The sequence below is a fragment of the Balearica regulorum genome, chromosome 6 (assembly GCF_011004875.1).
Source record: "Balearica regulorum gibbericeps isolate bBalReg1 chromosome 6, bBalReg1.pri, whole genome shotgun sequence".
Classification (NCBI taxonomy): domain Eukaryota; kingdom Metazoa; phylum Chordata; class Aves; order Gruiformes; family Gruidae; genus Balearica; species Balearica regulorum.
This window is the reverse complement of record NC_046189.1, coordinates 21,127,543-21,137,912: the sequence shown is the minus strand read 5'-3', so window position 1 is coordinate 21,137,912 and position 10,370 is coordinate 21,127,543. Positions and strand designations below refer to the sequence as shown.

The following is a 10,370-nucleotide window of genomic DNA, read 5'->3' as shown; positions in this document are numbered from 1 at the left end:
AATGTTTGTTTTCTCCAAGATGGTGGCAACCCTTGAACAAGGCACATTTGCATTTAAAAGCTAAGAAGGAAAAACTGAAGCAGCACCCACGCGACCTGGTAGGACAATATGACACAGTATGCGTTAACTCAGGTACTTGCAGTTCAGAGTGCTGTATTCATATTTGCATAGCCAGAATTTAAAACTGCCTCAAGATTTTCATAGAAGGAGTACACATTTCAGCACTGTCCTTAAAGTCTCCAGGAACTGTTTTTTCTCTTCCAGCAAACCTGTTTAATATTATTACATTAACTTCTGAGTCACCAGTGTTTATGATGTGTGTAGGTTAACGCAATCATGCATTCTGTTGGACTTGTAATCACAAGTCCATCTCCGGGCAAAGAAAAATGCACACAAACAGGTATTTAAAAATCATGTAGTACTCCTGACTTTTAAAGGGTTTTACTGTAGTGAATAATGTTTGTGTATATCCATTTAAATAAGATTTTAAGACTGTAAATCAGGGTAAAACAGTGCATCCCAACTTTTTAATTACAGAAAGAGTGGGTTCCATTAGAATTATATGATTTATTATTAAAATACTTCCATTTATAATTTGTTGGTCACATGTTGATAAACTTTTTTTTTTTTTTAAAGCTTCACAACTTGAACATCTTTTTTTTATAATGTATAAAGAGAAATGGGAATGAGGGTGGGTTTTCTAACTTTTGTGTATGTCCCTATTTGGGCTCCCCCTCTCGAATAAAGAACAAAAAACAAAACACAAACACGAAACAAAACAAAAAAAAGAAGTAACTCAACAGTTCAACGTAACAAAACAAATAGCATTCCAATATTTTGGGAAGTGATGAGTTCACCTGAGATTAAGTGATTTTTAGGCAGTCTGTAACAAAATGCTGCTTTGCGATAATAGTAGAAAGGCAACAAATTCTTAAAAGAAATCAGGAAGGTATACAATCTCGATGAAGTCTATTAATTTCTATTAACTCCACCCCCCACCCCAACCCCATCTGTTGCTTATCTACTACAGTAGGCTGCAAAACATACAGCAAGAAGGATTGGCTTGAAGGCATTTGATGTTTGTAAATAAATCCACATGTGGTGGTCACATGTAAATAAATCCACATGGTCACTACCAGTCAGCACTGTATGTCAATTTAAACATTAACAGATTCACAAAAAAAACCAACCCTACTTAATGTGCAGCAACTGAACGCTTCCATAGAATATACTTTGGAAAAGACCATCAGTTAAATACTGCAGACAATTTACTATCTAAGAAGTACTCCATTCCCATTCAATTCTTAAGGCTATAGCATATTATAACATTTCATTTAATAATAGCTTTTCACCTTGTGGCACTTAGCCATGACCATACAAATGGCAAATTATTTAATTTTCAAATACAGCCTAAAGAAAGGCTAGGAATGGCTTGATCTTTCACTGAGCTTGCATTAGTGGAGCCATTGTACAATGGGTCAATCATCACTGCACGTGTAATCAGAAACATTACAAGAATTAACAACTGTTCTTTTCTTCTGAAGATTATTTGCAAACAAGAACAAAAAATAAAGGCTGCACTTAAATAAGGCTTTTTTAGTTTGGCTTCAAGATAAGCAACGCTCATCTAAATCGTAGTTTAGGATTGACAACACTTCCTGTTACTGCAAACGGTAACATTAACAGTCTGACTGCTAACAAAAGCAAATCAAAGTGCAGGTGCCAGTAAAGAACATGACTAAAAATAAGCCTATTCATTTAACCTGTACAACATTACACCAATGGAAGGGTTATGTGAGCTGAAATTTATTCCTGCTGAAATGGGCAAGTTAGAATTAAGATAAGGGGGTTTGTGTTGGGTGGTTTTTTGGTTGTTGTTGGTTTTGGTTTGTTTGTAATTTTAAATCCTTAGTCGTGTTTTCAAATTCCCCGTTAAGGTATTTCAGTGATTCATGCATGATTCTACTGGTAAGTTGTGAATTCCAGTTGTACTTACAAAGCCACTGCAACGAAAATTGCTGCACCAGAGAAGACCATTTTCTGTTTGGAAATCCACCACGGGATATGAAGTCTGTAAGCATATCACTCATGTAGCGCCAGTACAGTGTAGTTACCCATCATGACTGTATCCTGACTGGAAATAGGTATGTTGAACAGGTGGGCAGTCTTACGAAAAGCTATTCTGGCTGGCCTGCAAGGACCTAGTGAAAAGGGAGTGAAAAACCATCAGCATCAGAACAAAGCAAGCAGGTACAGGGAAATATAAACACAAGAAATTGAAATTAATAAGATTAAGATGTAAATGAGCTATTGTAACAGAGCTCAAGAAGGTCTAGAGTGTATGAGCCAAAATTATTTAGTGATAATCAAGGAAATGTCTGTGGTTCAAAAAGCAACATATGAATCTGGGAGAAATCTGGGAATGCTCAGAGCTTCTAGAATTGTATCAAAGAATTCTTAAGAAAACTGAAGGAAAATGTGCAGAGTAGTGCATGTAGATACTATTTTTGCTTGAATCTAGGTGCTTCTTGCACAACTTGATAAAGAACTATGATGTTTTAGAACCTTATGCACAACAGATAGGGATGTTTTGAAGTATGTTAAGCTGTAAACTAAGGGCATGTAGGATTAAACATTTGGATCCCCCTTGGACAAGCCTGTTGATTGTCTAACAGGCTCAGCTTGACCAGATACGTGTCTATATTACTATTTGCTGTCTCTATTACAATTTGTTACTATAGTGTTTATATAATCCTGTACGCTACAGGATTTTACAATTGCAGACAACCAGAGAAAATAATGTCTTGTGATAAAGACTTTGTATACTCCAGTGTATAAAAATTCAACAAAACAATAATAGTATGAAATGGAGCACTACTCAGCAAAACTTCTGCAGTCTCTTGTATCACCGCAGTTTCTTTCTAATGTTATCATGAGCTAAATTCAGAGAAAATGCTTAGGATTTACATTTCCTAGTGACCATGTGAATCAAGGTCTGGCTTCAGTTACTTTCAGTTTTGATAAAGGATTATCTTGATGTAATTTACTAGAATGTGGATGCTAGACAAACTGTGTGCCTACAGGATTACAAAACACAGAGTTCACTAGTCAACAGAAAGGTGAAAAAAAAATACTGTACTTTGGCCAGAATGACAATTGACTGTTAGAAACTACTACCTTGTTGAAACAAAACTGGCACAGCAATGGATAAAGGTGGTGCTGGAAGAGTTTTGTGGAGAAATGCCGTTGCTTCTCAGTCTTTAAAGTTTGCATCTTAAATGATTATGAAAAGATATATGGATATAAAGCCCCCCTTGACATTTTTTTATTATTATGAAGATTACTTACAGACTACTTGTTAGTTAAATACAGACAAGAACTGATCTAGTGCTTTCATATTTGAAGTGGTATTGGATGCTGTGGAGTGAGTCAGACCTCACTGAAGCTGATGAATAAAGTTGCTCTTTATTTGTAACAGATAAAATTAGAATGATAGGAATTGTCACCCAAAACACAGCCCCCAAGCAAGGCTGACAAGGGCCCAATGGCGTGTTTCTGACTACCAAAATAGAGGTCTGCTTATCTTATGGCCCAGCACATCTCATCCTATGAGACAGATACAATTAAAAAGTCTGTGGAAGAAGTTAGTCATGATGAGCCAGCAAAATGCTTATAGAGAGATTGCTACAGAAAGCTGAGTGAGAAGGAGCCCTCTGTGATCCGCTCACTTGAAAAAAGCATTGGCATATTGAGCAAAGGAACAGCTTCCCACTTGTTTCTCTGAGATTTTTTGTAAATAAAGTGCATCAGAGAAGTACCTACCTAAATTTCTCCTCATCGGGCAACCAGAAACAACTTGGAAAATGGTTATACCTGAGCTCAAATAAAGGCTAACACGTACAAAAGGAGAAGCCCAAAGCTGGGGGAATTCCTCCACGTTCACTCCCAAAGGGAGGAGAAGTGCTTTATAAAATAATTTCCTTCATCAGGGCCCGTTTCTCAGAGCACATATGAGGTGCACTCACAATTCACTGTTTTGGACAATGAACTGCACACACCGAGACAAGTGAGGTATTTAGTAAGTCACAATGAAAACTATTTAATACTAATTATGTATATATACGCATTGATTTTATTTCTTGCTCCTAGGTATTTCTTTAAAAGCTCACTGAACATTACTTTACTTTTACGTGTTTAACCGACCTTTTCTGAGAGACCCCTGCCCTTTCCCGCCGGGCGCGGCACTGCGCAAGGAGCGGTCGTGACCGCGCTCGCCCTGGGGTGACCGCGCAGCGCGGCCTGACAGGACTTAACGCTGCCCCCGCCTCCACCAGAACACGGGGCGCTCCTGCCGCCTCAGTGAACGATCCGGACGGGGAGGGGGATGCTACCCTGTCTCCTCAGCTGTGCCTCGTAGCACACCGTCTCGCTCTGCCCCGGCGGGGTGAGGCTCCGCTCCCGCCAGGTCTCCGGCCCTGCGGAGCCGCCCCGCCGTCGTGTGGGGTGGAGGTCGCGCCTTAGCGGAGAAGGGCTTCGAAATGGCGGTCGCCATTTGCCTTGCAGTCCGCTGACGCTTGGTAGTCGGGCAAGTGCTGTCACCTCTCTGAGGGAATCGGCGCTGGCAGGGCTCGTCACTGCCGCCGGGAACTTGTCTTTTCCCTGAGCCCCTGAGAAGTCTGCTCTCAGCCCCGGGGATTGCGGCGGGGCGGGGAGGGGAGATGGCCGCTGACAAGCCGCGGTGCCGGCTGCGCGGAGGTGGGGGTCCTGGGCTGCCTGGGGCCTGCTTGTGCAGCGCCACGCAAGTAGTGCTGCTGAGGCTGTGCGGGTACTGCTTCGGCGGGTGACGACCACCTGTATCTCTTTTTCCAAAACCTATAGGTAAGCAATACTCAAACTGAAAAAAGTCTCCATGGTTAAATGATTAAAAATGGCAGAAGATACTAGAAGGCAAGAAGTAAGTAGACGTGACACAGGATCCAGGCACATCGGATCAAAGGCATGAATAACTGAAGAAAAGTCTCTGTAAGTTCCCTGAATGCCAAAATAGACCTGGCTCTAGCATATAGTACTTATGCGACCTACTAGTGACTAGTAACCATAATATACATTGCAAATACTATAATATTTGATAAATTCCTTTAAGCAAATGTATGTGTCCTTTTTTCCCTTTCTGGTACGTACATGTATGTATTTATTATCGAAGGGAAAAGGTACCATTGTTCATGGACAATACTGTGCACAAATCAAGAAGAAGAGGCTAACTTAAAACATCTTTCTTGTTATTCCTCTGAAGCAGTGCATTCAGTTCTGTGTAAATACAAAATGTTTTTTGATTTTCATGTTTAAAATAAAGGATTTTTTCCACTTCATTCTCCCCTTCAAAATCTGCACTCTGGAATTCCAGTTTCATTGCACTGTGAAAACCAAGGATCCATGTTTTGTTTTGAAGTATTTTGAATTTATTAAGTGGGAAACTATATTCTTGTTCAGAAATGTCTGTTAGTATGAAGATATATAATAATACTGGTTCAGCATCAGCAAATCAGATGATGTTACTGAGGTTTTTCTGGCAAAAACAGTGAATTGGCTATATTTTAACCTACTGTGAAGTCTTGTGGAACGTGTTCTGAAAATACACGGAATTCCTTTTTAGACCCTTTTTGCACACCCAAATTGAAGTCTTGCTCAGTTCTTAATGTGCAATTTGAAACTGTAGTGCATTTATTTTTCTAACATTATAGCCTTTAATCCTCTAGTGTTTATCCAAGTTGCCATAAATTATTGATATTGTAGCATATAAATTAAAAATAGAAGAGTTCACCCAAATTTTATTCCAAAAATAAAAATGTGATTTGAACCAAGCAGAGCTATTTTTCTTCTGAGCTAAGATTTTCTTACGGTACTTAGTTTTGCTAGAAGGCAAGGTGGATATAGATTTCTGAAAGCCGTTTCAGACCCTTTTAAGATGGAAGGTCAGTTTAAGTGTAAATCGTGCTCCATGGTGTTCCATGGTTAGGAACGTGTAGGAACATTATCTGCAGCAATGCATTTGTGCATATTGGAGAGCGAGGGCTGCTGTGTGATTCCTTCCTCAGAATTATGTGCTGCCCTGTTGATATATGTGCAGACTAAAAGTGATTTATCCGGTACCACTCAAAATTCTTGATTAGAACAAATATTGTATCTGTATTTTGGACTTTCTAACTACAGGGAGGAGAGATTTAGTGAGCAACACAGTGGCTATTTGAGAGCTGCCAGGACCAGTCTTGCAGTGTTTTTGCCAAATGCATTCAGAATAAAAAGTTCATTGGACAAAGACAATGATTCTTGCTGTGTTAATGCCCTGAGAGGCTCACTAACAAGGGGCTCCTGAGTGCAGGCTTGTCTGAGGAAGAGAGAAATTCTGTGTCACAAAACCAGAAGTTACTGTCTTTACCAGCCTTCTGCCACTGAGGAAGTGGAGGAGAAGGGAATAAAGAGCAAAGTGCTGATACACTGTGCAGTGCTGTGAGGGTGATCAAAGAACATCTGTGTTCAGGAAGAGGTTTTGAAGTACTGAAAATTACGGTATTGGCTTGCTTTTGTTCTGCTTTAAAAATTGGTCTGTGACTTTTTTATTATTTTTTTCCCTAGCCTTAGTTTTAAGCTGTCATCTGAACACACTTAGCGTGATACATTGTGTGTCTGTAATGTCTCTTTTGTTAGTTCTTACAAACTTCCCTTCCCTAGAGGTGAATTCTAGTGATCTAACCCAAGGAAATACAAGAGGAGAAAATGAGAAGAGAGGAGAGCCTATGGATCAGCAACAGAAAAGAAGAAGGGGAAAAACAAGCCTTGTACAAACCCGGAGCATAACTGGCCAGGTAAGCACTAAACTCTTCACCAATCTATTCTACAGCTGAACTTCAGTAATGTGGAGCCAGAGAACAGAAAGGCACCTTTGCCTTGGTTGCTTCAGGGAAGTTGGGAATGCTCTACACCTGCAGGAACAATCAGTGCTTCATTCAGCAGGAATTTTTCTTTTGTTGTTGTTGCTGTTTAATTCTTTTTCGTGAGATTGAGCTGAGCTGTACTGCAGCAGAACAAGCAAGCTGCAATGTATCCAGCAATCATCCAGGACACAAGTTCAGAGTGGGCATTTTTAGTAAAGACTCCTCCATTACAGACTAAAATATGGAGCCACATTCCTCATAACAGGAGGAGTCAAATATGTGGACTTGTTTGTTGTGATAGATTATCACTGTGCTCTTTGATAAAGCCATGTAGCTCCTCAAATGGGGAGGGGAGATAGGAAGAAGGTGAGAGCTGCAGCAGGAGAATCTAAAAGACAGAAGAGTGCACAATGAAGGTGGTCACCCAAGGAATTACAGTGTGCAGCTTAGGAAAGTACCTGTTCTGCTGTTTGTGGAAAGTGAGGGGACTGCTCTGCAAGCAGAAATGGAAGACAGAGCAAGCATCCGATGCATGAAATCAGTTTCCTGCTAATTCCCTCCTAGCTTGTCCTGCTTTTCATGCATCTTTCATGTCTTTGCACAGCTCTTGTTTTGGGAGTTAGACAAGTGGTATAAATAGTGGAGAAAGTGTGGTTTGTCTGGAGTGTTGAGATGTGACTGATTTGTGTGGTATTTCAGGAAAACGAAACCCCACTATGGACCTGATGCAGCATTAACAAAGCAAGACCTTGAGATTGACATGCTACACCAGAAACCTGAAGAATAACTTGTGCAAAATTTCTGCAATTTTGCCCTCTCTGGGGAAGAGAAGTTCTCTGAATAACGCATTGTGAGGCCATACATGCTTTCCTTGTGTCAAAGCCAGAAAGCTGGATGGCTGTGGTTAGAATGCCACTACTCTGGGATAAACGTATGACAGTGTAAGGCTGAGCTTTCCCATCTGAATGCTGCATAGCAGGCCAGAAGCTCTGCTGAACGCAGCTGAGAATTGGCCTGTGGTAGTGGCACGTAAGGAGGGGGGAGGAAGTATGAGATTTTTTGTTCTTTGCTGCTGCTTTGTAAGGAACAAGGCATGTCAGTAGCCTCTTGCTGGCTGGTCCTCTTTTTCTCCACCCCTCATCCAGTTGTTCCTTCCTGAGACACTGACTGTGCCCTGCTGTGTGGAGAGGGAGTGCTAATATTGTATGTGGAAAAAGGAGACGTTTGCAGAACTATACATTTTATAACACTGGACTGAGTTAATTTTATGATGTTTCTTACGAAATAGATGATAATTCAGGAAAATTAATGCATCTCCTGACATAGCATGATATGAATTAATAAAAGGAGTAGCTTTGTAGCTTTTAGTAGTAGAGCATGCATGAGATGATACAAATATCTCAGAATAAGGGAAGAGTTAAAGCTAGCACATGTCCTTTTGCATCTTTCACTGTTCCTTCTGCCCTTGTAGCCAGTACTTTCTTGGTCAGAATATCAAAAGAAAGTGTAAGGCTGTGGAAAACAGATCTCTGCCTGCTCATCCTGATGGCATTGTGGTTGACAACAATTAAAGTAGCTGGAGTCAATTTTCTTTTCCTTCTTCCCATGCTAATGGTAACACATAGACTGTGGAGAGGTGCGTTCAGTACACTGGAGAATATGTTCAGCCCACCTGAGATAATGGCACAATTACTGCTATCACTCTATTGAGGCAGCTGTTTGTCTAACATTCTGCATGGACACTATATTTGTTTGGCTTTGCATGGACCTTTCTCACCTTACTCACAGTTCCCATGATTCACAAGAAAATTCCATCTCCTTCAGTCTCCTGGTCATGCCATTACTGTAGCAGAAACAATAGGGAATCATTTATCCCTCCAACTTGCACCGCTAACCCCTAGAGATTTCTGTGTAAGCAACCTGAAACACTTGAAAGGGATGTAATTTCCAGGAGGTCAGTGTTCATGGCTGAAAGCTTCAACAGTAGATTAAGCTGGGCGTTTTGGTGAAAAAAAGATCTGTTTATATTTAATCTGTGTTGAATTATTATTCCCCGGTTGTGTGCAATGACTGAAAATTATGTATTCAATAGCAAGGTCGACTCTGTAAAGCGGATAGCACTTCTGTTAATAAATGTATACATCCTGCCTTGTATTTAGCTGAGTTTTATTCATAGAAGGCAGGAAATAATTGTCCCTCTTTCTTTGTGTCTAAATGTGAGAGCCAACCACTTGACTTTTGGCTGCCTGAGATTCAAACCTGGAGGAAGTTCAGAGCAAGGTATAAGAAAGAAAGGTGAATTCCAAGTGGGGGGGTGGTACTTAAGTGGAGTAAGCAAGTTAAGGCTCTCCATCCCAGTTTCACAGAGGCACCATGCAGACAGAGTTTCAGGTATGTCCTTTTCCTGAGTGATGCCCCCCTCCTAGCTGGTCCTGTTTTCTCATTGTTGTGAATGTCAGTTTAAATATCCCACTTCATATGGACATTCATATTTGAATACTTGAGTCCTGTGTCTCGCACCCCTAGAATTAGGAACCTAGCATTTAGGTGGAGCAGTGTGAAGTGTATGAATAGATAATGTCGTTTTCTGAATGCTATGCTAATGATTAGTGTCTGCTGCATGGCATTGCAAGTCATAATAAGAATTCTGCAGAACAGAATACAGAGGAACTAGAAAATTCTCTCTTGAGAGGAGAAATTGATGTCAATTTTTCCTTTCATCCTGGCAAGGTTTCTTGTGTTGGTGGGTACTTTCTAATTGCTACCAGCAGTATCAAAAGACACAAAGTTATGTAAAAGAAGTTCCAGCCTTTGCCCAGAAATCCATAGATTTCATTCCTGCTGTGCTGTGCCATATTCAAAGTTAATTGGATGACCCAATTTTAAACCTGAAATACTGTATGAATTTAGAGACTGTATTAGTGCAATTAAATTGCTTGAAGAGCACATCTACGGTCTTAGGTACAAAAAGCTGGAGGCCAAAACACAGTGTTGGAAGCAAGTCAGCAGTTAATGACCGAAGAGGGGTGACCAGTGGAATGGGAATGTATACGACTACCATATGATAAAAGCTGGTTATTTCCATTTTAGTCAAATTCTACTTTGTAACAGGCTGGTATGAAGGCAGTTTAAGTGGCTGTGTTCATCGTTCCCCTGCATTGCAATAAAGCGTCATCCTGCTTCTTTATATATGCCATTTTTTCTTTGAAATAGATCAATTGAGCAAGAGTTCAGGAAACTAAGTTCCCTTTACAAACTAAATCAGATTGAAAGTTTTGAATTTCTGTTTCATTCATCATGTGCTTTTGAGACCTCCTCATGTTCTTGTTAATAATTCAGCCTTTACCTATTGTAGGTTTATTGCTCAGAGAGACAGTACCTTTAGCTGAGTCCAGCATATGGCCAACAGGAGCTATGTCAGGTAAGGAATACAACCTT

General features: G+C 40.4%; 1 protein-coding gene and 1 long non-coding RNA gene across 5 annotated transcripts in view; one reads left to right on the top strand and one right to left on the bottom strand.

Annotated features, from left to right (window-relative positions):
• LOC142602363 (uncharacterized) lies at positions 1-4,283 on the bottom strand. Its single transcript, XR_012836121.1, has 3 exons — positions 4,204-4,283; positions 1,997-2,201; positions 1-269 (listed from the first exon to the last, which is right to left on the bottom strand). It is a non-coding gene; the product is annotated as an uncharacterized LOC142602363 (long non-coding RNA).
• Positions 4,284-4,360: 77 nt separating this feature from the next.
• MYO3B (myosin IIIB) overlaps positions 4,361-10,370 on the top strand; it is a 209,017-nt gene continuing 203,007 nt past the window's right edge. For 2 of the 4 annotated variants that reach the window (XM_075756693.1, XM_075756696.1), the window contains exons 1-3: positions 4,366-5,022; positions 6,730-6,863; positions 10,288-10,353. In XM_075756693.1, the coding sequence (XP_075612808.1) occupies positions 10,347-10,353 (7 nt within the window). In that variant the 5' untranslated portion in view covers positions 4,366-5,022; positions 6,730-6,863; positions 10,288-10,346. Of the gene's footprint in view, positions 5,023-6,729; positions 6,864-10,287; positions 10,354-10,370 lie in introns of all 4 variants that reach the window. The other 2 variants (XM_075756694.1, XM_075756695.1) reach the window with 2 other exon arrangements.